The sequence below is a fragment of the Camelus dromedarius genome, chromosome 29 (assembly GCF_036321535.1).
Source record: "Camelus dromedarius isolate mCamDro1 chromosome 29, mCamDro1.pat, whole genome shotgun sequence".
In the NCBI taxonomy this organism is placed as follows: Eukaryota; Metazoa; Chordata; class Mammalia; order Artiodactyla; family Camelidae; genus Camelus; species Camelus dromedarius.
In genome coordinates, this window is record NC_087464.1 from 23,952,691 (window position 1) to 23,979,238 (window position 26,548).

A 26,548-nucleotide genomic window follows, 5' to 3' on the forward strand; every position below is an offset into this window, starting at 1 on the left:
GGGAGGCTCTGGAGAAACCACCTCCCGTGTGGCCGGTGTGCCGGGAGTGAGGGGAGCCGTGGGGGACAGGCCCAGGGACTGAGCACGCCCGTTAGAGAGTTCACCTTCATGTCTGCAAAGTCCGTTACACCCCGACCGCCTGCTTCCCGGCGTGGAAGCCCCGCAGCCCCCTCCCGGCGCGCCCGCTCTCCGGCCCTCGCAGCCTCTCTTCCCGTCAGACAGTCCTGCGCCTGCCCTCACGCGCCCCCCGGAAACACACTGCCCACCGCAGACCGCGACTCCAGCAGGCTGTTTCTGTTGCAGCTGTATTACCTACGCCCTCACCCCAACGCCCCATCGGACTTGATCCTGACCTCACGGTGAAGCAGCACCTTCCTACTGTCCGGTGAGGGCGTCTGTCCGCTGTGAGTGTCCTCAGAGAAGGAAATCCTTTAACGGCTGAGGAACCTGGGTGAGAGGAGGGTTCCAGCAGGTAGAGGAAGGAGGTCAGACATTGGTCTGTCACTCTTCTTCAGTTCATTCAGCCTTGAAGTTCTCCTGAGCCCCTGGGTGCCCAGCCCCGTGCCGGATCCGCCGGGATGGACACAGGGAATGAGGGACGGGGCCGTGTTCTCGGAAGCACAGTCTGCCTGGGGAGGCAGGGGGTGCACGTGCGAACGGTGGGACGACCACGTAGAACAACCCCCATGGGTTGGTGGTAGAGAATGTGGCACAAACTACGTCTCTGAAGTTGAGTACACCTACATGGGCTGGGCTTGGGAGATCAGGGAAGGCTTCTTGGAGGAGGAGGAGGAGAAGGAAGACAACTGGGGTAACTTACACCCTTTTGGATGAGCTCAGCATAAACTATGCAGGCAGCGGAGATCAGCTCGTCGGCGTCAAGGTCGATGAGGCTGTTGCAGGCCTGTGTTGGGGAAGGTGGGTCAGAAGCAGGTCTCCCTGGGCACAGTCTGGCACAGGTCGCGACTGGCCGCTTCAGGGGAACAAGGCCACTGCTCTTGGCGGTCTCTGGGGCCTCCTGATCTCTCCCCAGCCAGCCTGGCACAGTGCCTGAAACTTTACCATTGGAATTTTAAATTTTGGAAATGTGGTAAATGTGGTTTTCACACTGAGCTCTAGGGAGTCCTGAGGTCCCATGGAGTGTTTCATGGGCTTCTAGGGGACTTGCTTTATGATTGGAGTACCACATAAAATTTTTTTGAACAAAGATTTCAGTTGTTTTTTCAGAAATGTTGACAAACTCTAGGTCTTTTGTAACAGGAGGACCCTAGGGCCAAAGGGTTAACTGTCAGTCTGTCAAGTGTGACAGTTAAGAACCATTCAGGGCCTCAGTTTCCCCATATGCTAAACAGGGGTACCGATGAGGTGGTTATCAGCCCTCGGGGTCAGGCTTGTCATGAGGCTTAAACAAGCTGGTCTGTCAGAGCGCCTGGCACAGTGATCGGGGATGTCAGCTTTCATCACTATGCCCGTCCAGGGGCAGAGGGGCCACTGGAGCCCAGGGCTCTTCTGCAGGGATGGCGTGGGGGTGAGGAGCTGGTGGGGCGGGGCTGGACCCGAGGGTGCTCTCACCAGGAGGATGTCGTCGCCTGTCATGCTCTCCTGCAGCACCTGCTCCCGCACCATCTGCAGCATGCTGTAGGCCACCAGCACCTGGAAGTTCCTGCAGGGCTTCCCCGTCAGCAGTACCTGCAGGCGGCGGGGGGAGCCTCAGCCTGGGCGGTGGCCTGAGGCTGCAGACGCCCTAGGGGTGGGGAGGCTCCCACCACGCCCACGCCCCGTCAGCCCATGGGGCCTGCTGCTACTGCTGTGCTCGGCCCTAAAGTTGTTCATTCAGCCTCTGGGGTTCTGGGCACTGTGCTTTCTGTCAGGGGACTCAGAGAAAAAGGCTTCAGGGAATTCGCTGGATAGAGGGAGGGAGGAGGGAGAGAGAGCAAGAGAGGGAAGCAGGGAAGGAGGGAGCAAGGCAGGGAGTGAGAAGAGAGAGAGAAGGGCAAGAGTGACTGGGTAGCTCGCTGTAGCGTTTGAGTGGAGCTTTGGCAAAGCAATGGTTGATGGGAAGTCAGCAATCCAGGGGTGTCACCAAAGGCCTGGGGGTGCGCATGGACTTGAGCATGTGGAGACCAGCAGGCTAGGAGGGAAGGGTGAGGTGGGGAGGGTTGACTTGTGGGGCACTGAATGCCAGGCTGAGCGGTGGGTCGGGTCCTCCAGGCAGTGGCGGCCACTGGGCAGGGCAGCGGGGGGAGGTTCATCTGCTGTGGCTGGGGTCAAAGGACTGCGGTGTGACCTGTCTTTGGGGGCCCCACCTTCTCCAGGAGTAGGGGCTTGGAAGCAGCAGCACTGGGGGGAGGGGAAGACAGAGGAAGAGGTGGCGGGGGGAGTGAGAGCAGCAAGAGGCCCTCGCACAGGCAGAGGGCAGGGAGGCTGCGTGCGGACCCCTCCTGCCCGCCCTGCCCTGAGAAGGTGCAGCGGTGGGAGCGGATGAACAGGTGGACCAGCTGCTGCCCGAGGTCTTCCGACAGGGCAGAAGCAGGGGCCCCACTGAACTCCACCCAAAGCCAGCAATAAAGGGAGGCAAAGGAGAGGGCTCCCCTGCCACCTGCCCAAGGGGTGGGGCCTGCCCTCCGCCCCACGGGAGCCCCTCACCTCCCAGAGCCTCCAGATGTCGTCGAAGGACTTGAAGGCACGTTGAAAGCAGAGACAGAACCAGGGGAAGAGGGACTGCACGGCCCCAGCACCCTTCCCTTCTGCGGGGAGAGGGGCGGGACGCCAGTCAGGGGCCACGGTCGGGGGTGGAGGGGGCATGAGGTAAAGCAAAAGCCCACCCGAGAGGCTGCACCGCAAAGCCGGTAAACGCGCTTGGGAAGTTTTTAAAAACCTGGCTGTCACTTTTCCACCTGCCCCTGCAGACTGTTTAGGGTGGACTTTTCAGCTGTCCAGGCCCAACCCCATCCAGATGAACCCTCCTCCGGGGGCCTGCTCCCCCCCCACAGGACGGGGCAGTGCTGCCCCACCATGCCCGCCCTGGTTGTGGGCGGTGGCCAGCAGCAGACGGGGGCACTCACTTAAGTGCTCGGCGAACACGGGGTCCAGGAAGCTGATCAGGTTGTTGAGCATGTCGAGGTTCTTGCCCACCCCGATGTTGATGACACAGCTGTGCTCCTGGGGAAGACGGGCAGGAGGGAGGGGCGCCCTTGGAGAAGAGTCATCAGCTCCCCAGCTCTGGAGGCCTGGTGTGTGTCTGGCTCCAGGCTGGGCCCATGTCTCTGTATGAGTCTGGGTGTCAGCGGATGTCTGTCTGCAAACACACACACATCATGTCTGTGTGCGACGTGCGTGTGTGTGTGTGTGGGTGTGGGTGTGTGTGGGGGATGCGGAGATGTCTCAGGTGTGGCTCAGTGCAGTGAGCCCAGTTATTCTTCCAGACACACACCATGGGCCTGAACCAGTCAGGACAAGGAAAGAGCAGAATGCATGTCGCTGCAGGGACGGAGAGAGGGATGGGGCTGGGTTCTGGGCAGCCTCTCACAGATCACGAGGAAAGCCTTTCCAGGAAGAGAGTTCCAGGGAACAGCACCTTCAGAAGCCCTCAACCTCACAGGGTGGGAACACGAGTCCCTGGTGGGCCTGGATGCAGGTCACGTGAAGGTAGCAGTGAGAGACAAGACTGAAGACGGAGGCCTTGAATGTCTGTCTGAGGTTATTGGATTTTATTCTGGAGGCCGTGGGGAGCCATGGAGGACTTGCAAGAGTAGAGCCATGTTTTGGGAGCGGAATGCCAGGAGAGGGTGCCCACACTGGGCCTTGCCAGACCTCTCAAGGTGTGACAAGAGCTGGACCCAGGGTATCATTATCCCCCTTCTCAGCTCCGACAGTCATCACCTCCCACCCAGGACATGCCCCACTGGGGTTGGCGTTGCCTTTCTCTAGGAAAGGCTCCTCTGGGACTCAGAGGGCTGTTTCAGGGCTGGAGGAAACGGCTGGGGCTGCCAGTGCCTGCTTAGCCTCAAGGGGTTGTTTGAGGAATGAGGGGGTTCCCTCAGCCAAGCCCAGCCCTCACCGTTTTCTGTAGGAAGAACTGGAAAAGCCAGAAGGTCTCATGGTCATGTTCTACCATCAGCTGGAAAAGCATCACCATCTCATGGAAGCCCTGCTGGTACTCTGGGGTGGAAGGAGGCCAGTGAGGAGGGGCTGGGTGGGAGAGGAGGAGCCTGGGCTTGGGGTGGGGCCAGTCCCAGGAGGGAGCTGAGAAGACTGGGCAGTGGCGCACCTGCCTGGGTGTTGCAGACGTAACTCAGGAGCAGGATCTTCTCCAGCCTCTTCTTATCGATAAGGACGTTGCCCAGGGGGTCTTTGTCATAGAGTTTCTGGATGTCATGTGCTAGGTTGGGGGCAAAGGATGGGGAGGGGGTGGCACCAGATCACCTCCAGCAGAAGGTCCAAGGCTGAGTTTACTCCCCTCAACCCAAGAGGGTAGGACCCAGAACATCCTGGGAAGAGGGCTGTGAAAACATCAGCCCACCGGGCTGTACCCTCCCCACCACCTAAGCTGCCTGGGTGTTTTCCTGCCTCCAAATCTTCAACCAGGCTGTACCCTCTGACCCACCCCTGTTCGATTCAAATCCAACCTAGCTCAAGGCCAGTGGGGAAGAGATGTAGACAAACCAGCAGGAACGGTCTACACCCAGGGGTACACAGTGCTGGGCATCTAGGGACACCCGGTAGAGATGGGCAGGTGGACTAACCAAGGTTTAGCCGACAAAATTCCTGACACATGTCAGGGCAGCTCCCAGGAACAGGGACCTACCCCACAGATGTGACCGAGGGTGGGCAGGGACTTCCAACCCTGCCCTCTGCCCAGCCCGCCCCTCCCCCGCACTGGGCTCACTGATGTTATTCCGAGTCTCTGTGAAGTTCCGGTGCAGGTTTTCCAGAAGGGGCTGGATCTTCTCGTACATCTGGCATAAGGCCTCGTAGTTCTTCCTGTGAGACCACAACTGAGGCTGAACGAGGCAGCCTCCCCCTCCAGGCGAGTCAGGAGTCCCCCTTGCCTAGGCAAGCGCCCGCTACGTGTGATGCCTCCCGGCACCTCTGTCCCCACCTCCAACCGTCCTCTGATGTGCACCCTGGAGTGCGGCGTACAGACAGTTTAACCTCCTGGCTCGGCAGTCTGACCACTGCGCCTGAATCCTGGATCCACAACTTAAGAACTGGGTGTCTGCCACCAGGGTCAGGGCTTGGGGACGTCACCTTCCTCTCTAAGCCTCAGTTCCTCTCCTGTAGAACGGGGATGACACTGGCACCGAAGCCTCAGAAGTGGAGGGATTGGATGAGGCAGTGTTTTGTGCACATCATTAGAATGAGCTGAGATGGTGTCGTAGGCTGAGTGGTGACCCCACAAATATGTCCACACCCCACCTCCTGGAACCTGTGAATGTGACCTTATTTGGAGAAAGGGTCTTTGCAGATGTAATGGAGTTAAGGATCTTGAGATGAGATCATTCTGGATTACCCAGGAGGGCCCTAGATCCCCTGCTGCCCCGGATTACTCTCTGGCTGGCCCGTGTGTGAATCTTCTCCGCCTCAGGAAGGCTGCACAGGCCCTAGGGGTGGACGGCTGGGCTGGGCTGGGGGGCAGAGCGAGGAGCTGCTGGGACCAAGCCCATGCGGGCAGTGTGTGGACTGGTAAATGGGGCTGGGCAGGTCTAGGGGGGTGGGCTGGGGGAGGGGGCGGATGCCCGCCGGGTGCCGGCCCTGAGTCAGAGTGAGAAGTCTGTGTGCAGGACAGTCTGAACCTGCCAGGCTGGTGTGCGCGTGCCCGCCCTCCTGCACTGCCACCCACCCTCCCTGACAGGGTCTGGAACGTTCTACCTCCTTGTGCTGTCCACCGTGAGCCGCTCATCCTGGGAACTCTGCCATGAGTAGTAGCCGGTGAGGAACTTCCACGCTTCTGTCCTTACCACGGGGTGCAGACCCTGGGGTGGGGGAGGGAGGTGAGAGGACAAGGGCCCCCCAGATGCCTGCCCAAAGGGCCCCTCCCCCAATGCCATGCCCCCCAGGTCCAGGGTAAGGCCAAAGGTAGCTTGGGGCCTTACCCTTTCCAGGATGTTAACACAAATGAAGTCTCGTGACTTGGCCAAGTGACCATTCTCATCAAAGAAGCCATCCCATTCTGTCTTGTCAATGGGTGGTTTTCTCTTCACCTGGCAAGGACAGTCACCTCAGCCTTCCGCTAGGAACCTTTGGCTTTTCTTTAAGTGTGATTTTTCAAATGATATACTCTGGATTTTGCAACATGAATCAAAGTTCACAGCCCCTGACGCACTTCTGGAAATTTATCCTGAGGAAATTACTGAAAGTATATAGAAAAATGTTGTATGCGCAATGATTTTCATCGCACACTGCTTACCAAAATGAAAAATGCTAGTGCTCTCTGAATGTTGTGCAGTAAGGGAATAGCTAAGTAAACTGTGGTTTATGTGTTCAATGGAATATTGTAGGCATTTAAACGGATGCTTACAAGGAATGAATAATAATCTGGGAAAATACAAATGTTAACTGGAAAAAGCAGGAAGCAAAATTGTGTGTTCAGTGTCTAGTCCCTCTGCACTGTGCTCCGAGCATGTCCGTCGTGTGCTGTGGAGCCCGCTCCTTGTGTTCTTTCGTAGTGATGAACCACTAGAGAAATTCTGTTAGAAAAAAGATTGAAAAAAAAAAAACCCACCTAAAAACAAAACAGTGATTCTCTTTGATGATAGGATTGTAATTTTTCCCTTTTTCTTGTATTTTCAAACTTTTCTATAATAATATATGCTGCTTTGATAATGGAAGAATATGAAGTAAGCACTAACTAAACACATTCATGAGCTCCATGCTACCTTTCCCAGCAGAGTAAACCAGTGCCTCACAAGGGCTGGTTCACACAACATAAGGGGTGCGTATGCCTGTGCGTGTGCGTGTGCGTGTGTGTGTGTGTGTGTGTGTGTTGGGGGAAGGTGAGTGCATTGCAGGCAAAGTAATTAAAAATGCTCATAAAACAATAATTAGGAGTTGAATTCCTGTTGGAGTGGGAGCGGACTCCTAGAGGAATCTTGCACTGGAGAAAATACCGTGAAGCGCCACCTGCAGACGTGGAAGTGCCGATGGGCAGGGCTTGGCAGGTGACTGGACAAGTCTGGTGTGTGTACTCCCAACTTCCCACTAGTATAGACCTGAATGTGCACGTGTGTGACTCAAATTTAAATTTGCATACACGTCACCTGAGGATCTTCTCACACTGTGGATTCTGACTGAGGTCTGGGGTGGGGCCTGAGATGATGCATTTTTAACAAGGTCGCAGGGGATGGCTGATGCTGGCTCACTGCCCACGTGTGTAGAAAGGTGTTAGAAGTAAGACAGCCCTGGAAATTAAAAATTAGAGCCCACAGGCCCACGTCTGGGATAATTTCCACTTGCTCGGTGTTCTGTAGGGACAGATCGAGCAATTTGCTTGAATAACTCATACACGCTCCATCTTCTGAACCAAAATAGGATACACGGGCCCAAGAAGGCACAAAAAATCTTGATGTTGGCCTTACCTTAGGAAGCAGGGTCTACCCCAACACTGCCACACCCTGGCTGCCCGGACACTGTCATCAGAGCTGATCAGAACCAGGCTTCCGCCCCCGACAGCCGTCAGGTTCTCCCAGCCTACACTCAGTCAGAGGCTGCCACACTCAGAAGGAAGCGGAGGGGAACAGGCAGGGCCGGGCTGTGTCCCAGGATCCTTACTCAGAAGGGGGATTGCATGGACTTTAGAAATATATTTCCTTATGAATTTTAGTCAGTTGGTCAATTTCTACAATAAAGACACTTTGGTTTTGATGGGGATCTGATTAAACCTACAGATCAACTTGTGGGGAATTGATAACAGTATTGAGTGTTCTGACCCCTGGACACAGAATATTTCTCCATTTATTTAGGTCTTTTAAAATTTCTCCCAGCAGCGTTTTGTGGTGTTTTTTGATGTGTTTGTCATCTATTTTGTCAGATTTACCCCTAAGTATTTCATTTTTTGGATGCTATTGTAAAAGGTGTTATTTTTAAACTGTTAACTTCTGACTGTTCATTGCTAGTGTGTACAGATACAGTGGATTTTTAGGTATTGATCTTGTATCCTACAACCTTGCTAACCTCACTTATTAGTCCCAGTAGCCTTTTTTTTCAGTAGATCCATAGGATTTGATGCATAGGCCAAGGATCAGCAAACTACAACCCATGGACCAAATTTGGTTTCCAACCTGTTTTCTAAAATAAAGTTTTATTGGCACACAGCCATGCCCTTTCACTCATGTGTTGTTTGTGGCAGCTTTCATGCTTCAGTGGCAGAGTTAAGCACTCGCAACAGAGATGTCCGGCCCACAGAGACAAAATTACTTACTGTCTTGGCCTTTACGAAAAAAGTTTGCCAACCCTGAGATAGATGATCATGATTTGTGAATAAAGGCAGTTTCACTTCTTCTTTTCCAGGCTGGATGCCTTTTATTTCTTTTTCATGTTTTATGCACTGCCTCGAGCTTCAAGGGCAATGTCGAATAAAAGTGGTGAGAGCAGACATCTTTGCTTTGTTCCTAATCTTAGAGGAAAAGCATGCGGGTTTTCAGGATTCGGCAGGATGTTAACTGTAGGCTTTTTGTAGATGCCCTTTATCAGGTTGAGGAAGTTCCCTTCTATTCCTAGTTTGCTGAGGGTTTTTATCAGAAATGGATGTTGGAGTTTTTCAAATGATGTTCTGCATCTATTAAAATGATCATACAGTTTTTCCTTTTTTAGTTGGTTAATGTGGTAAATTATATTGAATTATTCTGAATGTTAAATCATTCCTTGGATAAACCCCACTGGTGATGTATTATCCTTTTTATACATCATTGGATATTATTTGCTAAAATTTTATTTAAGATTTTTGCATCAATATTCATGAGAGATACTGGTCTATAATTTTGGTAATGTCTTTGATTTTGGTTTCAGGGTAATGCTGGCTTTATAGAATAAGTAGAGATATATTTCTGCCTTTTAATTTTTAAGAATAGTCTGTGTAGAATTGGTATTATTTCTTTTTTCAGAATTTGGTGTAACTCACCACTGAAGCCATCTAGGCCTGGAGTGTTTCTTGTGGGAAGATTTTTAACTACAAATTCAACTTTTTATTAGATTGAAGGAGGGTGTCAGAAGAAATTGTTTTATTTTTGACTTTTAAACTAGAGATTTAAAGGAACAGGACATTTTACTTCTATTCACTTTGAAAGATAGAAAAGCAGGAAAGAACAAGGAATCAATAAAAGCATAAAGCATAAAAATGATAGAAACTCAAAGAAATCGATTATCAATGCATTAAATTCCCTTATTAGTTGTAAACACTTAAAAAGCACTCGATGGTACTCGAAGCACCTTATATTTACAGACTTGTTTGACCTGCACAGCCACCTGTGAGGTGGGTGGAGTTGTTCCGCTGTTTTACGTGTTAGGCAACCAGAGCCCTAGAGGGTTCATCTGTGTATCTGAAGTCACGCAGTAAATATCAGAGCTGAGATCCGAACCAGGGCTGTTTGGTGCAAGAGCCAGGGTGATCAACCCTAATGCCAGGCCGCCAGGGAGTGTGAAAGACAAGGATGTTCGGCTTGAGTAAAAGATACACACGATACACACCCTACCTCAGCTGTTAACACAAGGTACACCTTAACGAGAAATGCCATGGGAAGACGAAAAAATAAATGACGAACAAAGACAGGAAAAAAGGGTCAAATACAATGAAAGGAGGCAGAGTCATCAAAGTAATTTGCACAGAAGACCATAATAAAAGACACAGCATCAACACAATAAGGCAGAGATAATTAGGAACATCACAAAAGGCATCTGCCGAGTGCTCAGAGAATTTGCATTACTGAACCTCCACCTGCAACAGCTGGCCATCTGCCTACTTCGCCATGGCTGAATTTGTTTATAGAAAGCCCTGACTTCTCCTTCCAGCAAACTCCTTTTCTCTTTGCCCACCACCTCCCTGTCTCTCACCAAACCCAAGCAAACTACAGGCCACCCACAAGAATATCTAAGACATTTGTTAGCAAGCCACGGACAAGCACCAAAACCCTGGCCACCTGCCGAGGGCTGACGGGAAGTCCCCTCCCTCTTTTCACCACTGCGTCCACATCACCTGTCTACACCAGACATCGCAGAATCTGTGTCTGGGGTCCTTCAAAGCAATGGAGATCGTCAACTCAGTGGCCTCTCAAATCCATCTTCATTCTCTTGTATTCCTCCATTCCTTGCTCCACCAACCAATAATGCCCTGCCCACAGGCTGGGTGCAATGCCCTGTAATCCAGGAGGAGCCCTGGTGGTCTGGGAGGCGCTGGGTACTCTTCAGCCTTGCAGGAGCTCCTGTCCTCGTCTCCTGGGGAGGGCACGGCTAGCTAGAGCAGGTGCAGACCTCTCCCCCGACCTGTGTGGTGCGCCTAAGCAGGTTCAAGCTCTCCACCAGCAAACCTGGGGGAACCTTGTTCACCCTTCCCCCTGGAGAAGGGGCCAGAGGTGGGGGCCATAAATGGTTCGGTCACTCTAACAGCTTCCTACTGCTCGAGGCCTTGGCTAGAGGCATACGTCTCCCCACCCTTCTTCCCCCTCTGCATCGTTGGCTTTAAGGATTTTCTCCAGTATTTTTAGTAAAATAGGGAAGCCACTGGAGGATAAGGAAAACTTTCCACGAGGATTTGATGCCATGTTGCTCTGAATACTCATAGCAACAGAGCCCCCAAGAAAGCCTCAGTTCACCTGGGGGACAAGACATACTCCCAACAGTAACCATGTCAGTGGTTCTTACCAAGGGGAGAGGGGGTGGCCCACGGCGGGCAGGCAGATTAAGGAGGGGGGGTGGGGGACGTGTGCAACTTGGAAGTTATTCAGGTAATTTTTACCAACCCAGGTGTGGGGTGTGTGTCCTCATATAGCATAGTTATCTTTAAACATGGCTTAAACCCATGGTTCTCTGTTACCTGCACGTGAGAATCAGCTGGAGGGCTTGTTAAACCACAGATGGATGGGCCCCACCCCAGAGATTCTGGTTCAGAAGATCTGGGGCTCGAGAATCCGCATTTGTTACAAGTCCCCCGTTGACGCAGATGCTGCAGGCTCAGGCCGCACCCTCGGGGAACCCCTGATTTAGCAGACGGACTCCGCAGCCCGGGTTTAAACACCGGCGCTGCCACGTGCCAGCTGCGGGGCTGCAGCCAGGTTGCTCAGTCCCTGTGCCTGAATCTTCTCATTTATGCTATGAAGACAGCAGCATCGTCTACCTCCCAGAGCTAGGATGAGGCTGACTATAAATAAAGCATTCAGAACTGTCATTGTACATCGTAAATGCTATGTGACAGTTTGTTGTTTTATTATTGTCCTTCTCTGAGTTCAGAGAAATGAAGAGAGGTATAAAGAAAATTCAGATGAAGGCCTGGTGATAATCTGCAGTAAAGCAATAACATTTTAAACTCAGGGAGGGGCACGCCCTTTTGCATTTCTGCTTTTTTATGTATCACTCTCTAAATCACCGTGATTAATGAGACTCAAGATTGGTTAAGGTCATTATAATTAGTTACTGTGATTTTGAAAAATATACTGTGTGGAAAATTCTATCTACAGAGGCTGAATTCAAATGAATTGTGTGTCTTATTAATTGGACGTGGAACCAGTACTAACAGAAGCATTACTGCCACCTGGTGGCAGTATACCAAAATTGTTGGTAAAAGCACAGCATCTTTAGGACTGAACTTGAAAACCCAGGACTCATTAAATTTAGAATGTCACATACAGCAAAAAATTAACTTAGAGAGAAGGGTGAAAAGGGACCTTGTTTTTCAGTCCTGTCGTTGGTGATGATGCTGAGACCAAGGTTTAAGCTACCCTGTTCCACCTTCTAGGCCAACCCAGGGGTCTAGTCCTCTCCACCCAACAGGGGAAAACGGCCTCAATGCAAACCAGAGGTTGGGGAGAGAGGGACTTGGGGCCCATGAAGCGCACCCACCAGGATGAAGGAGGCCGACTGCCTGGCAGAAAGGCTATTTTCAGGAGAGAGGGTGGTCATGGCCCCCGCTGGCTGTCTTCAAAGCAGCCTCCGACCAGAGCCCTGAATGATGCTTTAGTTAAGCAGGGGAAGGTGATCTTCCCTTTGGGGGATGAGTTGCATTCCCAGGAGGAACTGGGCCTCTTCTGACCTCTTATGCTGGAACAGAGCCAGCCAGTGTGTGTCACAAAGCCCCCTGGAATCTGCATCACAGTGACCTGGGAACATGGGAGCACTCAGCTTTAGAGCTAAGACACACCCGAGAACCAAGGGGACTAAACCTACCAGTCAGCCAGAAGAATCATAGTACTTAGAGGATGTGCAGTGGGGGTGGGGATCAGAGGACATGGAGACCAGTGCACTGGGCTGGTCAAGGAGGGCTCCCTGGGAAAGGTGGCCCTGAAGCCTTTCTCCCTATCTTTGGCTCTCCCTCCTCTGGGCTCACTTCAGTTGTTATCCGGCCAGACTAGTACCCAGACCTGGAGAACATCGAGAGCAGGAGCTTCAGATTTCTCGGGTGCCACTTCTGGAGACAGAATCAGAATGTCTGGGCTGGGGACCTGGGGAACTGTATTTTGAAAACCCTCCTTGGTGACTCAGATCAGGTATTTGGATGGTAGTTTCAAGGGGTACAGATCAGTTTCATTTATCTTTGTAACCAGAGCACATAAGACAGCGCCCAAGTGACCGAATGAATACTTTAACTGGAGAGTAAGTGAGGCTATCTTAGATCTCATCCTTCTTTCCTCTCTGTACGTATGACAGGGCCTTCTATACATGCCCCACCTGCCCGCCTGCCCTGAGTTCCTTAGACCGGGGTCAGTGTCTGCCTTGTGCTTTCCCCGCTCAGTGCTGGCCCCCCCTCCTGGCCCTCGGTAGGTGCTCAGTGTCTGCTGAAAGAATCTGAGGAGCTGGCTCCTCTCAGCTCCAGCACCACGGGTTCTCCACCTTAAGCATCACCTGCATTTCTACTCAGGTCCCGGCCGTTAAAGCCATCTGGCTCTGAAGCATCCTTAGTCATTAGGAGAGGATAGTAATTAGACCAACCAAATTGGAATTAGGAGCTTGGAACTGGAATCTGGACTCTGACCTCAAATGTGGATGTTCCCCCATTCTGAGCCATGGATCCCCCAGCCATGAAATCAGAATACAGTCAACCTCTGGCTTGCACATCCTTGTTAACATAACGAATCACAGTCCATATGGAAATCTTCAGTGGACACAATTCACAGTCTCATTTACTGTTACTGTTCTGCTAGTTTGCAGCACTGCGGGGGGGCCTTTTAAATCAAAACGCTTTATTCTCTTTATTCCATCCCAACCTAGGAAAGCGTGACAGCCTCTTCCCCTTGATCTGCTGCCTCTAGGTCTTTGTGGAGCAGGAGGTGGGGCGGCTTTGAAGGGGGGAGGGGTGGAAGAGGGGTGGGCAGCCTGCCACTGCAGGGTGCCTTCCTTCCGAGTCTAACAAAGCAGATGTCCGGAGCGGGAGGCATGGGGAGGGCATTACTCACCATTTGGGGTTATCTGTGCCTCTGTTCCTCCATATTAACGACATCAACAACTGAGAATTAACTGTAATTTTGCCCTAAGAAGCTGAGGATCAGGCAGGGAGCTGGGAAATCTGAGTGCTAGATCCCACGTGGCTTCTAAAATGCACGTGATGGACATAGATCATCTACTGAAATTCTTTCACCTCTGGCTCCCTGTCTGCACATTGTGGATGATAACCCTTCCCCAAATTAGCCCGTGTAGTTTGGTCATATTACAAAAGCCTCATAGCAGCCACATGGAGGCTTAATACTCAAATGGGACTGCAGGACCCTGTGCTGGAGCAAGAAGGGTTTCTGATCCCTTTTTCTCATTTTTCTGATTCTTATAAAGGGTTTGCATGTGTCAGTCTCATTTTCTCCAGAGTGGAATGGTCCTTACCTTGTCCGTGTACTTGCCTAAGTGCCCAAGTTCTTTAGATTCTCCCGATTTCTTTTACACATTTCATCCTCCTTAATGGGAGCCATTTTCTGCTTTAAATTTCTATACGTGGGGATTCTTCAGGTCACAAGAATCCCAGGTTTTAAAACACTCTTCTTGGCATTGGAGTGTGGGCAAGGGTTGGAGAGATCTAGAATTTGCATCAAAGAAGTCCCAGCCCGTCTTTTCTCTGAGGCTCTGGCTGTCCCTTGGCTGCGGGGCTGCGGTGGGCAGGCGGGAGGGCAGGTTTGGAAGCCGGAGTTGCCGTGGGGTCTCCCCACCAGAGCCTATTGATCTAAGCCTTACAACTCACTGCATGTTTATTTGTAGTTTGTAGCGCTGATCTGTGGTACAGTTCTTCTGAGTTTCTTAAATGGAAGAAGTAGGCAAGGGAACCCCAGTGATACTGGAAACATCCATCAGTCTCCTGTACGGAAATGGTGAGAGGTGAGACGTGCCTGGGAAAGACTCTCTCATCTCAGACTTACCATGTCTGTGCGGTGAGAAGGCTCGTGGGCTTTGGTGCCAGAAAAACGCAGGTTCAAATACTGACCCTGCCACCCACCAGCCACGCGAGCTCGGTGTGCCTGGTGGGAAAGGCCACGTTGTGCACGCCGTCTTTCCACCCCGTCTCAGCCGTGTAGGGTGGGCCCTGGGCCTTGCCAGGAGATAGGGCGCCCTCACTGTCCGTGCTGGATGTGCCGCCTCGCCTCACGTGGGGACGTCTTCCCCCGTCCCAGGTTCAGCGTATGCTCTGTTGTTCTGCTTGAGCATGTGCGTCAGAGGGCGCCTGGCCAGTCCCACTGCCGTGTCTCTGCTCCGTGGGGAGGGAACAGGGTCTTTGCCCGGCCGAGGGGGACTGGTACCTAGCACTGAAGCTGATCCTGCTCTGTCTCTTCTCCGTGTGAGTAAAGCGCTGTTTCCTCCAGTGCCTGTGTGAGTCGTGCCTTTCTTGGTGACCCTCACACCTGTGAACCACAGAGTGGGCTGACATCCTGGGATGGTGGAAGGCATCGCTGTAGTGTTTGCTCTCCACACAGTGAGATTCTTCCCCTGGAGGTAGTAACAGGTGTCATTTGTTTGACACCATCTCTTACCTTTTCTAAGCTTCAGCATCCTGATATGTCCCAGGGCGGGGGGCTAATAATGCCTCATGGACGGGAGGGTAAGGGAAGCAGCGTGTGGGAAGAGCCCGGCGTGGGCTCCGAGCCCCAGCACCACCGTGAGTGTTACCAAGGCCCAGGACGTGTCCATAAAAATCTCTATAAATTAGACTTGAGTCGAGGTGCTGCCGGCTTCCAGGAGGCTTGAAGGAACATCAGTGCAATAGTTCAAAGATCCTGTGGGCCAGACAGTTTCTGCTTCTCTGCCGTTCTCCGGGAGCCTGAGGGCCATGATTACTATAAAAGCCAGTTGAGGCCAGTGTTAGAAACTGAGTGCACTCGCTCCCTTCATGTCAACGCGACGTGACACAACTGTGAAATGCCATGCGCCAGGTCCCTGAACAGTTACCAGGTAGCCCCTTCAAAGGACTCCTACCCGTGCCCGTCTAGTCTGGGGCATGCCAGTTCTTGGTATACATCACATGAATTCTGATTTTATTTCACTGCTAAGTGCCAACGATCTTTTATGCTGAAGTGGTTCTTTTCTCTTTGCCCCTCGTTGCGGGGAACAAGGATAGGTTTAGATTTTCGGCAGCAGGTTTTCTGCCCTCGCCCCCCCCCCCCCCAGAGCATAGTATTTCCGACAGTGCTGGAGACAGCTGCATGTCATGTGTCACTAGTGAGGGGAGCAGAGGGATGGGGGCTGGAGGTTGAGACAGCTGTCTTCAGAGCAGTAGCCAGCCGCAGTCCCCTCAGCTAGTTGGAGTGCCCGGGGTTATTTGCTGCACTTGGGGCCATCTCCACTGTCTTGGGGAGCCCTTACATGCTCCCCACTTCCCTTCACTCAAGTGTGGATGACACCTCTGTCACCTTCAACCCAGCTGCCGTGCACGGCAGGAATAACCCTGAGGAGCAACTCTGGGTGGGAGCCACACTGTCAGCAGAAGAGAGGCACTCAGTCCTGGGCGCGGAGGCCGAGTCCCTGCGAGCTCCCTCCTGCTCTGAAGGGGTGCTGCTCCTTGGGGTGGTCATCACTGTTCTCCCCGACTCCTGCCTGCGCCCGGGGGCGCCGCCAAGCACGTGACTCAGATTCTCAGTGAGACCAGGCTGCGTCTTTCATGCTGCCCTGTCTACAGCTCATTCGGCCCCCTGAAGCCCCCTCTTGTCCCTGGACGTCCCGACCACAGCTGCCTTCTACAGGGCACCTGCTGTATTCCTCAGGGGAGGTGCTTTCCGTGTGTCAGCGCCGACCTTGACCACCCTGGAAGGGCAACAGAAGCTCAGAGAGGTTACAGGTTACTGCTTGGGATTACCCAGCTGGTAAGTGGAGGAGCCAGGAACCTCCTCACTCTGCCTAGCTCTCCTCCCAGCCTGGCTGGCCCTGCGCCACACCGAGCTGCTCCCTTGTCCTGTTGGCAGAAGGCGTCTCTGAGCCCCTCCCTGGCTCAGGGGCCCAGCGGGGAGGAGGGGGTTTGCTGCAACTCCTTGTCCAGACTCTAAATTCAGCCTAGAACCAGTGAGCGGTGATGGTTGGGGGAGTCAGTGGGGAAGTGGCACAGCCCAGCGTATAAGGAGGATGGAAAGAGTGAAATGGAGAGGAAAAAGGACAAGGAATTCCAGCAAACTCCAGGGACTGCTAATGGAGAGAAATAATGTGGCTAATTACATCTCTGAAGGCTATCTGTTCCAAAATGAATTTTTAATGAAAAAATAATGCATTTTCCCTGCGACTTAAATCCAAGAAAGAAGGGAATGCGCAGTGTCTCCCGGCATGGGCAAGAGCAGCTGTGTGTGCCCAGCGGTGCCTCTGACCGCTTCACCTGAGCCCCGTCCCTGCGCCCCTGTCCCTGGAGTGCCTGCAAAGCAGGCCTCCCGCAGATGCCACGAGAACAAGCCGCGGGAACCTCGCGCACACGGGGCTCCAGGAACAGCAGCGCAGACCGAGGCCTGTAAATCTGACTCAGTCACTCTGCAGCAGGGGGCCTTCTCCAGGTGAGGACCTGCTGTCTCCTCTGCCCACTCCCCCTCCATTCTCCCCATCAGGGTTCATGGATCTTAAATCCAGGGCTGTAAAGCTCCTTCTGTGAAATCAAGGCTTATCTGTGGTTTGGGGGGAAATGAGCCCCATTCCTGCCTCTTTCTGGGATAATCTACAGATCAGAATGGGGAGAGAGAGGCATGAGTTTTAGAGTCAAACAGACGGAAGCTCAGACCCCAGTCTTACAACCTTGTGCTGCGTGACCCAGAGCAAGCGATTTAGTTTCCCAGGCTCAGTCTCCTCACCTATGAAATGCGGAAACAGTTTGTACTTCACGGTACTGTTATGAGGTTAAATAACGTCTGTGAAGTGCTCAGCTCAGCGCCCAGCGCAGTCTGAGTGGTGTTTGTGTTGATACTGTTTGCTACAGAGCACACCCAGTCTAACGTTGAACTTCCCTAGAAACTCTCTCCTGGGACCCCCCGGCCTCGGCCAACCCCTCGTGTCTGGTGTGGCCACCTGGGCCCGGCATCAAGGGCCACAGGGACAGCTGGGATCACTGAGCTTGCTGCTGACCCTTGACCTCAGGTGGGCTGTTGGTCAAAGGCCCGGCTCGCCCTCCAGTGCAGGAGAGGCAGCAAGGCCAGAGCCAGCAGGAGGCAAAGGAGAAGGACCAGGACGCTCAAGGGCCCGCGGGAGCCCAGCCCTCCCCGCCCTCGGGCAGCCGGTTCCCTGGGTCATCACTCTTAGCCACACGCTCACCCCTCGGTGGGTTCACATCCCCTGTCACTCAACATTTTCTCTTCATGAAAACTCCAAAATGAAGCACAACATTCCTCAAATTCAGGAGTACACGGGCACCCCTAAATGCAGGGCCACATGCTTCAGTATTCAGTCTTCCATGTATTCAGACCCATGGAAACACAAACAGCCCTATCAGCGTGCACACAAACACACCTATGATACATACCGCAGCACACGCACGCCCACGTGTTTCCCAAAACATGGCGCAGATCAACCCAGGGCACCTCACTTCTATGCCAAACTGGCTTTCTGAAGTATGTATTACAAAGGACAGGCCCGTGTGCAGCGGGGCCCCAGGCCTGCAGTGATGGAGGGGGACACGCCGAGCTGGGCCTGGGCAGGTGAAGGAGGACGCACCGACACCCCAAGTCCTCGAGGAGGAGGAGGTCCCGGTCCCTCCGGACGCCCACCAGCTCCTCACTGAGCGGGGACACTGGAAATTTTCCTTTCCCACCTCATTCCCTGTTCTTTCCCTTTTCTGGAGCAATTCTATCCTCCAGACCCTGGGAGACTCTGAGGACGCTGGCTCTGCCCTAGTGAGTAGGTCCCTGATTGTTCTGGAGACCAGACCAGACCCAGGAAGCTTATTACTGAGTGGATGCCCCGAAGCAGCGTCAGCTCACGGGTCCTTCTGGGAGGAGCAGGACGCCCGTGGCCTCTGTACCTGTCTTTGAGGCCCGCTCTCCAGGGAGCAGAACATGAGTAGAGGATCTTAATTCCTCTGTGTCTAAACTGTCACTTGTCCAGCTGGGGAGGGCCGCACCCGCGTGCGGTAGCCAGCATTCAGGGCAGAAGAGGTTTCCCAGCCCCAGTCTGGTGTGACTATAAACATGCGACATGGGGGGCAGAAGGTCCCGGGACGTGCCTCCTCCTCCCCTGCCCCGCGCCCCGTTCTCTCTTCCCGCAGCCTTCCGGGGGCAGAGCCTGCCAGCATCCCTGCCCTCTGTGGTCCTTGAGCAAGCTGGGGACAGCGCTGTCATGGGAATTGTTCCTGCCTCTCATGGGCAGTGCCCGCAGACTCAGGATGCTGCTCTGCTGGCACAGATGGGATTAAACAGGAAAACAGTTGGCCGTCGGGGTTATCGGGAGACAATTCTTCTGCCACAGGATCTGAGAAAGACAATTTTACAGTCTGAACCCACATAGAACCCTGACCTGGGAACAGGCTGGTCTTGTTTTAAACCGAGCCCTGAAATTCATAGCAACTCTACTTCATACGTAGAGAAAGGAAGCTCCAGAGTGGGGCAGGAGCTTGCTCAAGGTCACACAGCAAATCAAAGGCAGACCTGTAAGTAGAAGCCAGTCTCCTGCCTCCTGTCTTCGTATCTTTAGATCTCAACACAACGTGATGTTTTAAAGCCAGGCTTTGAAGAAAAGAAGGGGGTGCCCAGGTGAGGAGGGACGCTCGTGGGAATTTAATGAAGGAGTCAAGGAGGCTCTTACTGGGGCACGGCTTTCTGTTTCATTCTCCTCCCTTCTGAAGTTAGGCCAGGGGAAGGCCAGAAAGGGCCAGGTTCTGCTCACCCGTCTCATCCTGGAGGTGGGGAGGAGCAGAGGGGAGGCGGCAGGCCCGGGCACTGCCTTCCCTGGTGGTGCCACCGCGCACAGAGGCTGAGATAAGAAGGAGGGTTGATCTCTCTGCCGCTTCAAAGAGAATAGAAACAGTCCCTGTCACGGCTGTTGATCAAAGTCTCTGCAGAGGATCTTCTCTGTGCCCTCCCCTTCCCCACTGCAGGCCCGTGGTGGCAGCAGCCCCACACCTTGTCACACTGAGGCCTTCCTCCAAGTCTCCCTGCAAACTGGAGAGACGCCTTCCCAGCCAGGGTCCCGCAGCAGCTGCCAGGAGCCAGGGTCCCGGCTCCCCATTCAGCCTTTTCTCCAGGCAGCTCAGCCCAAGGTCACGGCCCCATTTATGGGAACTGATACTATTCTTGTGTAGACGAGAAATCGAAGCAAAGTGAAGTGACCTCCCCAGAGCCACAAGCTGGCTAGCCCCTGGGAGCCCCTCATTCTTCCGGGGTGACGGGGCACTCGCCCCCTCTGATGGCGGGGCATGCTCCTGCCTCGGAAGCTGCCTGTTTGCCCTGCGTGGGTGGATGCCAGACAGAGGCTGTGAGGATGACCTCTGTGAAGAAGGAAGGCTGGGCCCTGCTTCTGAAATGTCTCATCTTAGACAGTTCTTTAATGTTTTTTCTTCACCAAGCCTTTTCTTTATCCTGTCTGGGACTCCAAAGACATGAATGTTGGAATCTCTGATATCAGCCCACGAGCCCCCAAAACCCTTATTCATTTTTCCCTTTTTTTTTTTCCTATTTTTCAGATTAGACAATTCCTACTAGTTTATTTTCAAATTCGCCGGCGTTTTCCTCGTCATCTTCATTTTGCTCTTGAGGCTGTAGAGTGAATTCTTTTATTTCAGTTACTGAATTTTCAGTTACAAAATTTCCATTTGGTTCTTTTTTATAGTTCTCATTTCTTTTCTGAAAGTTTCTGTTTTTCCATTCATTTCAAGATAATCCTTCCTTACTTCATGGACTGTAGTTAGACTGCTGTCCTATGTGACGTGTGTGTTATGTGATGGCACAGTCTCTGTGTGATGATCCCTCATCTGGACCACCTTGCGGCCAGCGTCTGCTAATTGTCTTTTCCTTTGAGAGTAGTTGAAGTCTTCCTGGTTCCTTGCATGTGGAGTAATTTGGGGCATTTTGAATATCATGGAATATTATGTGATCAATCCTATTCGTTTTAGACCGCAAGTCCTGACCTGCCTTCTGCCTTGGGTCAGTTCTGTGCATTCACAGCTCCAGAGTGAGTCCAGGGCTTCATACAAGATTTAAGGGAGTTCCTTCTCCAGCTTTGCATGATTGCCCTCACATTCTCAGGCTCCCAGAAGTCCTTTTCCTGGTCCTTGGTCTAGAAACTTGGGGGTTTAGCCTCCCCATATTATCACACAATTCCCCTGACTGTGTTCACCTTCACGGTGAAGCAGCAAGATAAAAGAGAAACCGTTAACAGAATTTCCCCCACACTCCCCACCAGGGCCCCTTTTCTCAGTTCCTCGGGCCAGAGAGAAGGATTTTCTCTCAGAGTGTCATCCTGCACCCTCAGCCCTGCAGGAGTGCCGGTCTTTCCCTGCAGCACACCCTAGATGGTAAAAGAGAAAAATGGAGATTCTCCGCACACCCTGCTGCCAGGTCCCCGGCAGCAAAGAGAGGGGTTCTCTGGAGGTCTTTCTGCTTGTGCCCACTGCACAGTCTGGGACTCGGGCTCTGCGGAGTCTAGGCTGGGGCACGGTGGAGGGAAAGCTGCCCAGGCACCTCACTTCCATATCGGTCATTCTCTGAGTGTTCACTTCCCTCCCCAGCCCGCCATCTAGTATTTATTTTTTGGAGTCCTTAGCCAGTGCTGTACGTATCTGTCCCAGGGTTTTCGTTTGTAATCAGTGGGGGAGGGAGGGTGAAGCATGCTTACTGCAGCTGAGCTGTAACCAGAAGCCCGTAGACATGTAATTTTAAGTTGAAAGGTACGGGAGAATTTGACTAATTCTGCAAGCAGTATTGCAGTGTTTAAGAGAATGTGAAAGTCACTGTATTTATAAATTTAATTTATTAGACTTACAACAGTTTTTCCAGTACATGATGCAAAGGTTTTATTTATTCAATTAGACATTTAAGTTACTTAGGAAAATCAAGTATATTAAACGTTCAAAGGTAGTTGAAATTGTTTAAGCAAATTTAATTAAGTTGTAAATGGCACTGATTGTTTAAGTGAGTTTAGTTTTTTCAACTTGAGTTAATCAAACTTTAATTGAAGAAAAAGTGAAGGTCTTGTTCTTATTTTATTACATTTATAAATAGAACAATAAGATCAGTAAGTGGAACTTAATCCTGAAGAAAGCTACATTTTTAAATGCATGTCCTTAATAAACTGAATATTAATTTTTAAAAGGTACCTATTAAGTAGCATTTTTGTGTGCATAACCCCCACCCCCAACACACCAAAAAAGCTTCACTGATGTGGGCTCACCTCCTCCAGAGACGGTCATGTCACTCTCAGACGACTCCCACTGTTGGAAAGATGTCTTTCTTTCCACCTGAAATCCTTGGGTAGTCTAGACTGCACAAGCTTCTAGAGACAGGGTGGAAAGTTACTTTACTCCTTGGAGACTCAGTTTTCTTAGCTACACAATGGAACTGAAAAGAACCTACCTCAAAGGTTTGTTTTGAAGATTCAATAAGATGATGCTTGTAAAGTGCGTGTGCGTGTGGGTGTGGATGTAAAGTGCTTAGCGTGGAAAGTGTGACCGTCGGGGCAGAAGCAGACAGAAGCTGCTGCTGTCACGCTCACAAGTGGTTCCCAGAGGTGCCAGGCCCTGACACTGGGAGAGGCAATGAGAAAACCAAACTGAAGCAGGGGCTGGCAGTAGGACCCCCATGCCTGTCCTGCCTGCACGGCTGTTCCCGCCCTGGTCCAGCCACTCCTGACAGTGCAGGCAGTTGTCGTGTGCCAGGTGGTGGCTGAAGGCTGCAGAGAGACCACGTTCAGACCCCTGTTCTGCTTTCCTCCCGGGTGGTTTGGAGAAGTTGCCTGACTCCCCAGGCCTCTGCCCCTTCACCACCGCCCTCCCCATGGCATGAAGCTGGGGATAAGGAACTCCCTGGGGGATCTGAGCTGTAAACCAGGCGCTGTGCAGCGTGCAGCACGATGCCCAGCACGCGGCAGGCTTGTGCACACACAGTGCTTTTCCTGCATCTCCAGGATGTAAGTTTTATTCCAAAGTGGATTCCTTTGCCTCTGGTAATCCAGTTGTCTACACTGACCCAGGTTATCTGGTTAGCTTGTCTACGCTGACTCAGTTGAGGAGCAGGAGGGCCAGGTTCTAGCCCTGGGCCTTGACACTTAGGCCAAACTCCTTCTCCTCCCTGGGACTCAGTTTTCCCATCTCTAGATTAGGTGTGACAACCCCCCTTCTATCCACCCTGGACCCACATGGCTTAAGTGGCCTGTGGGTGTGGAGAGCTTAGTTCTGAGGAGGGTTGCCCTGACAGACCTAGGGGATCTGTGGACAGAGCAGAATTTTCTGGTGCCTTTTCACCCTGACAGCAAGTTGGACACCCTGTGCTTCCGAGGGCTGCTTAACTGGCCTCCCTCTGGCCAGGGCCGAGGGCAGAAACAGGACGTCTGTCCCTCGCGGGCTTGTGTTCTGGGCACCCATTCATCAGCCCAGTGCTCACTCCTTCAGGTCGAAACCAGAAGGGCCAGTCCTGGCATCAGTGCCATCCTGCCTCTGCTCCAACTCCCCTGCAGCCCCTGGTGGCTCCTCTGCTGCTGGACTTCGATGCCAGGGGTCTGTTTCTCAGCATGGGCACAGGCGGCCTCCTATGGAGTTTTGTTTGCCTGCCTTTGTGACCCATGCTCCCTGCAGCAGCAGGTCCTTCATGGTCAACTCAAACCCTTCCCTTCCTCCAGGAAGCCCTCCTGGCTCTGCCAGCCCACTCCATGTCTCCCTTCCTGGAGAGTCTGAGCCCCACACTTCAGCTCCCACTCACACTCTCTCCTCCCTGGCCTCTCACTGTTCTGCTGGTGGCTGTCACCTCATGAACACCCTGGGTGGGAGCTTCAGCAGGGAAGGCCCCGAGCACCTCCTTCTCTACCTCCTTGATAGCCCTGCCCTGGGATGGTGACTCCTGGCTGGTTGGGGGCACATGAAGTGGGGCATCAGGTGAGGGGCCAGGTCCTGGCTGTGCTCCTCAAAGCATAGGCTGCAAAGAGTGACATGAGCCCCCACAATGAGGCCCAAAGCTCACTGGGCCCACTCTCTGGTCTCAATAATGAAAACATCTCCTGTGTGCTGAGGGCCTCATGGATTCAGAAGGTTTTCTCATCCCTGCAGCCATTTGGCCAGAGTGGGCTTGATTAACCCTTACCCACAAAAGAAATGTTCAGGTACCCAGGTATCTAAAAGAAGAGTTGAACTTCCCCAGGGCACAGAGGTACCAAGGCATTTACCCTGGCTAGAGCCTCGGGTTTCAACTTCCAGCCTCTTAATCTCTGTCTCTGTCTTTCACAGAGGTGAGGTGGGAGGTGGTGTGGGAACAGTGAGTGAGCTCGTACCTGCAGCCTTTCAGTGCTTCCTTCAAGCCTCCCCTGCTGGAGGGGGTGCAGACAAGGACGGAGGCAGAGCAGAGGAGCAAAGCTGGAGACTCTGCATCAGGTCAGCGCCCATCCCCTGTGATGCACGGTATCTGAAAGCCCTGGGGGCGGGGTGGGTGTGAGTGTGGGCCTGGCGGCCCTCCACCCTGCAGCCCCTGCCCTGGCCGCAGAGACCCTGTGAACTTCTGTCCCATGCTCCTTCCTGGTGTCCCAGGGGGACACACGATCTGAGCATCTCTGGAGCTTCCAGCTCCAAAAATGAGCCTGGGGGTGAGGCTGGAGAAAGCAACGATGTTGGCTAGGGGCTACGATCTAGCTCAGAGGCCCTGGCCTCCCTTCCTGCCCTGTAGCCCACGAAGCTTTGCTCCCTAAGTGTGCACCAGGTTGGCTCTGTGGTTTCTGAAGTCTCTCATCCTTGTTTTTGGTAAGCTAGAGTGGGAAGGGTCTTCCCCTCTCTGGGTGGTTTTTCCCTGGCCCATTTTCTTCCTTTTTGCTCTTTCCACCTGGCTTTGGTGGGGAAAATACAGCCCGTCAGCGTTCCTTCCTACTGACCCAGCAGAAGCTGCCAGACAGGAGCGCACACGTGCGTGTGTCTGTGCGTGTATTGCCGGAGGATGGGCCAGGCCTCCCTCCTCAGACGGACAGGGGCCCAGCCTTGTCCAGCGGAGCCTGCAGGAGAGGCAGCTCCCAGCACCTCGCCAACCCCCCTGGCAGGTCCAGGAAATGGGGGCCCTACTGACTGCTCAGGGGCGATCGCAGCCCCACGGGTTAGTGACTGTGACAGACGAAGAGCCGCGGTAGAGTTACAGGCAGACAGGTGGACTGGGGAGGGGCGGAGAGGGGGGAAGCCTCCGTGCTTATGCCTCACATCACCCCCGAGAAGTTCAGGGCGCCTGTGAGGCTGCGTGTCCACAGAGGTTTCCCGGGCATGACCTGACCTTGAAAGGCAAACAGGACTCAAAGAGAACAAGACAGAGACAGTCATCCCAGGAGGAGAGAACAGGCTGGGCAGAGACGCAGAACATGTGTGAGGCCTCATAGAACCCCAGGGGGCTGGCAAGGAGGGGCAGAGGGAAGTGCTGAAGGACGGGGGGCTCTGTTCTGACTCCCTGTTTACCAGCCCGCCCTGGGCGCCACTGTGGACGAGCCCGCCCCTCCCGAGGCCGGCTCCTTAGCCTTCGTCGCTGTGTCGTCTCAACAATGCTTTGTAACAACCTCCCTGAATTCAGTGGCTTGAAATAATAAGCATTTAACTGACTAGTCTGTGGGTCAGCAGTTTGGGCTGGGCTCTGCTAGGTGGTTCTCTGGGTCTCATTTGGGCTCACTCCCGTCTCGGGAGGCTGGCTGGCTACTGGCTCACCTAAGCTAGCCTTGGCTGGAGCAACTAAGATGGCTTGGCTCTGCTCCACATGTCTCTCATCCTCCAGCAGGCTAGCTTGGGCATGTTCTCGCGGCGATGGCAGAGCACAAGAAGGTGGGCTCTGATGTAAAAGCCCGTTTCAAGTCTTCCGGCATCGCACCGGCCAAGGCAAGTCACGTGGCTTGGCCCAGGGTTGAGGGGCAGGGTAGGGTTGGGAAGAGCAATGCAGATTCACGTGGTAAAGGGCGCGGCCATAGGGAGGGTGAGGCACTGGGGCCGGGAGTGTGGTCCACCAGAGTCATTCTCTGCCCAGCCGTGCTTAGCAGAACACCCACATCCCTGCACAGGCGAACAGCAAGCCTGCAGGACCTGGCTCAAATCCCGCCTTCTCGGGGAACCCTCCTTGATGACTTAGCCCTCAACTTAGCTCAATTTCTTGGTCCTGTGAGGGCTCAGGTAGTCGTGTGTGTGTGTGTGTGTGTGTGTGTGTGTCAGCCTCAACCAGATGGCAGGAACTGGTGAGCACCTGTCTGTTTCTTTATCTTCCCACCGTGCTGGGCTGTGGAGCACAGAGGTGAATCAGACACACCCCTCCCCTCCAGGAGGCCCAGTTTTCTGAAGGAGACACTCCTGCCAACAGTGACAACCCAGCATGACAAGGACCAGGACACAAAGACCACAGGGCACCAAGGAGAGTCCAAGAGCAGCATGGTCTTTCTGAAGAGAGTGAAGCCTGAGCAGAGACTGAGTAGGGGAGTGGGGAGAATCCATCCTCTGCAGAGGGGATGGCACGGGCAAAGGCCTGGTGGCGAGAGCAGGTGGGCACGTTAGGAGAATGGCCATGGCTGCATGAGGCTGAACCCAGGAGGATGTGTTGGGGAGAGTGGGGAGGAGCCTGGAGAAGTTGACAGGGGCCATGTCACTGCGCCTTGGGTGTCAGTGCGGGATGAGGGAGGCAATGAAGCTGAGCTCAAAAGCCGGCTCTGGAGTGGATGGGGCAGACCAGAGGCCAGAAGATCACGTGTGACAACAGTCCGGGGGGAGATGAGGAAAGTCTGATCTGGACAGAGGTAGTGGAACCAAAGAGGAGGGAGT

The 26,548-nt window shown here is 53.2% G+C and overlaps 1 protein-coding gene and 1 long non-coding RNA gene across 8 annotated transcripts in view; one reads left to right on the forward strand and one right to left on the reverse strand.

Annotated features, from left to right (window-relative positions):
- The window catches only part of LOC135319576 (uncharacterized), a 115,001-nt gene that overhangs the window by 29,369 nt on the left and 59,084 nt on the right, over positions 1-26,548 (forward strand). The window lies entirely within an intron of this gene.
- On the reverse strand, positions 301-12,224 carry TBC1D21 (TBC1 domain family member 21). Its single transcript, XM_010977912.2, has 10 exons — positions 12,049-12,224; positions 6,096-6,203; positions 5,872-5,975; positions 4,889-4,983; positions 4,061-4,161; positions 3,066-3,162; positions 2,647-2,747; positions 1,573-1,689; positions 821-904; positions 301-447 (listed from the first exon to the last, which is right to left on the reverse strand). The coding sequence occupies exons 1-10, from the start codon at positions 12,106-12,108 to the stop codon at positions 415-417; spliced, it is 900 nt and encodes a 299-aa protein (XP_010976214.1). The 5' UTR covers positions 12,109-12,224; the 3' UTR covers positions 301-414.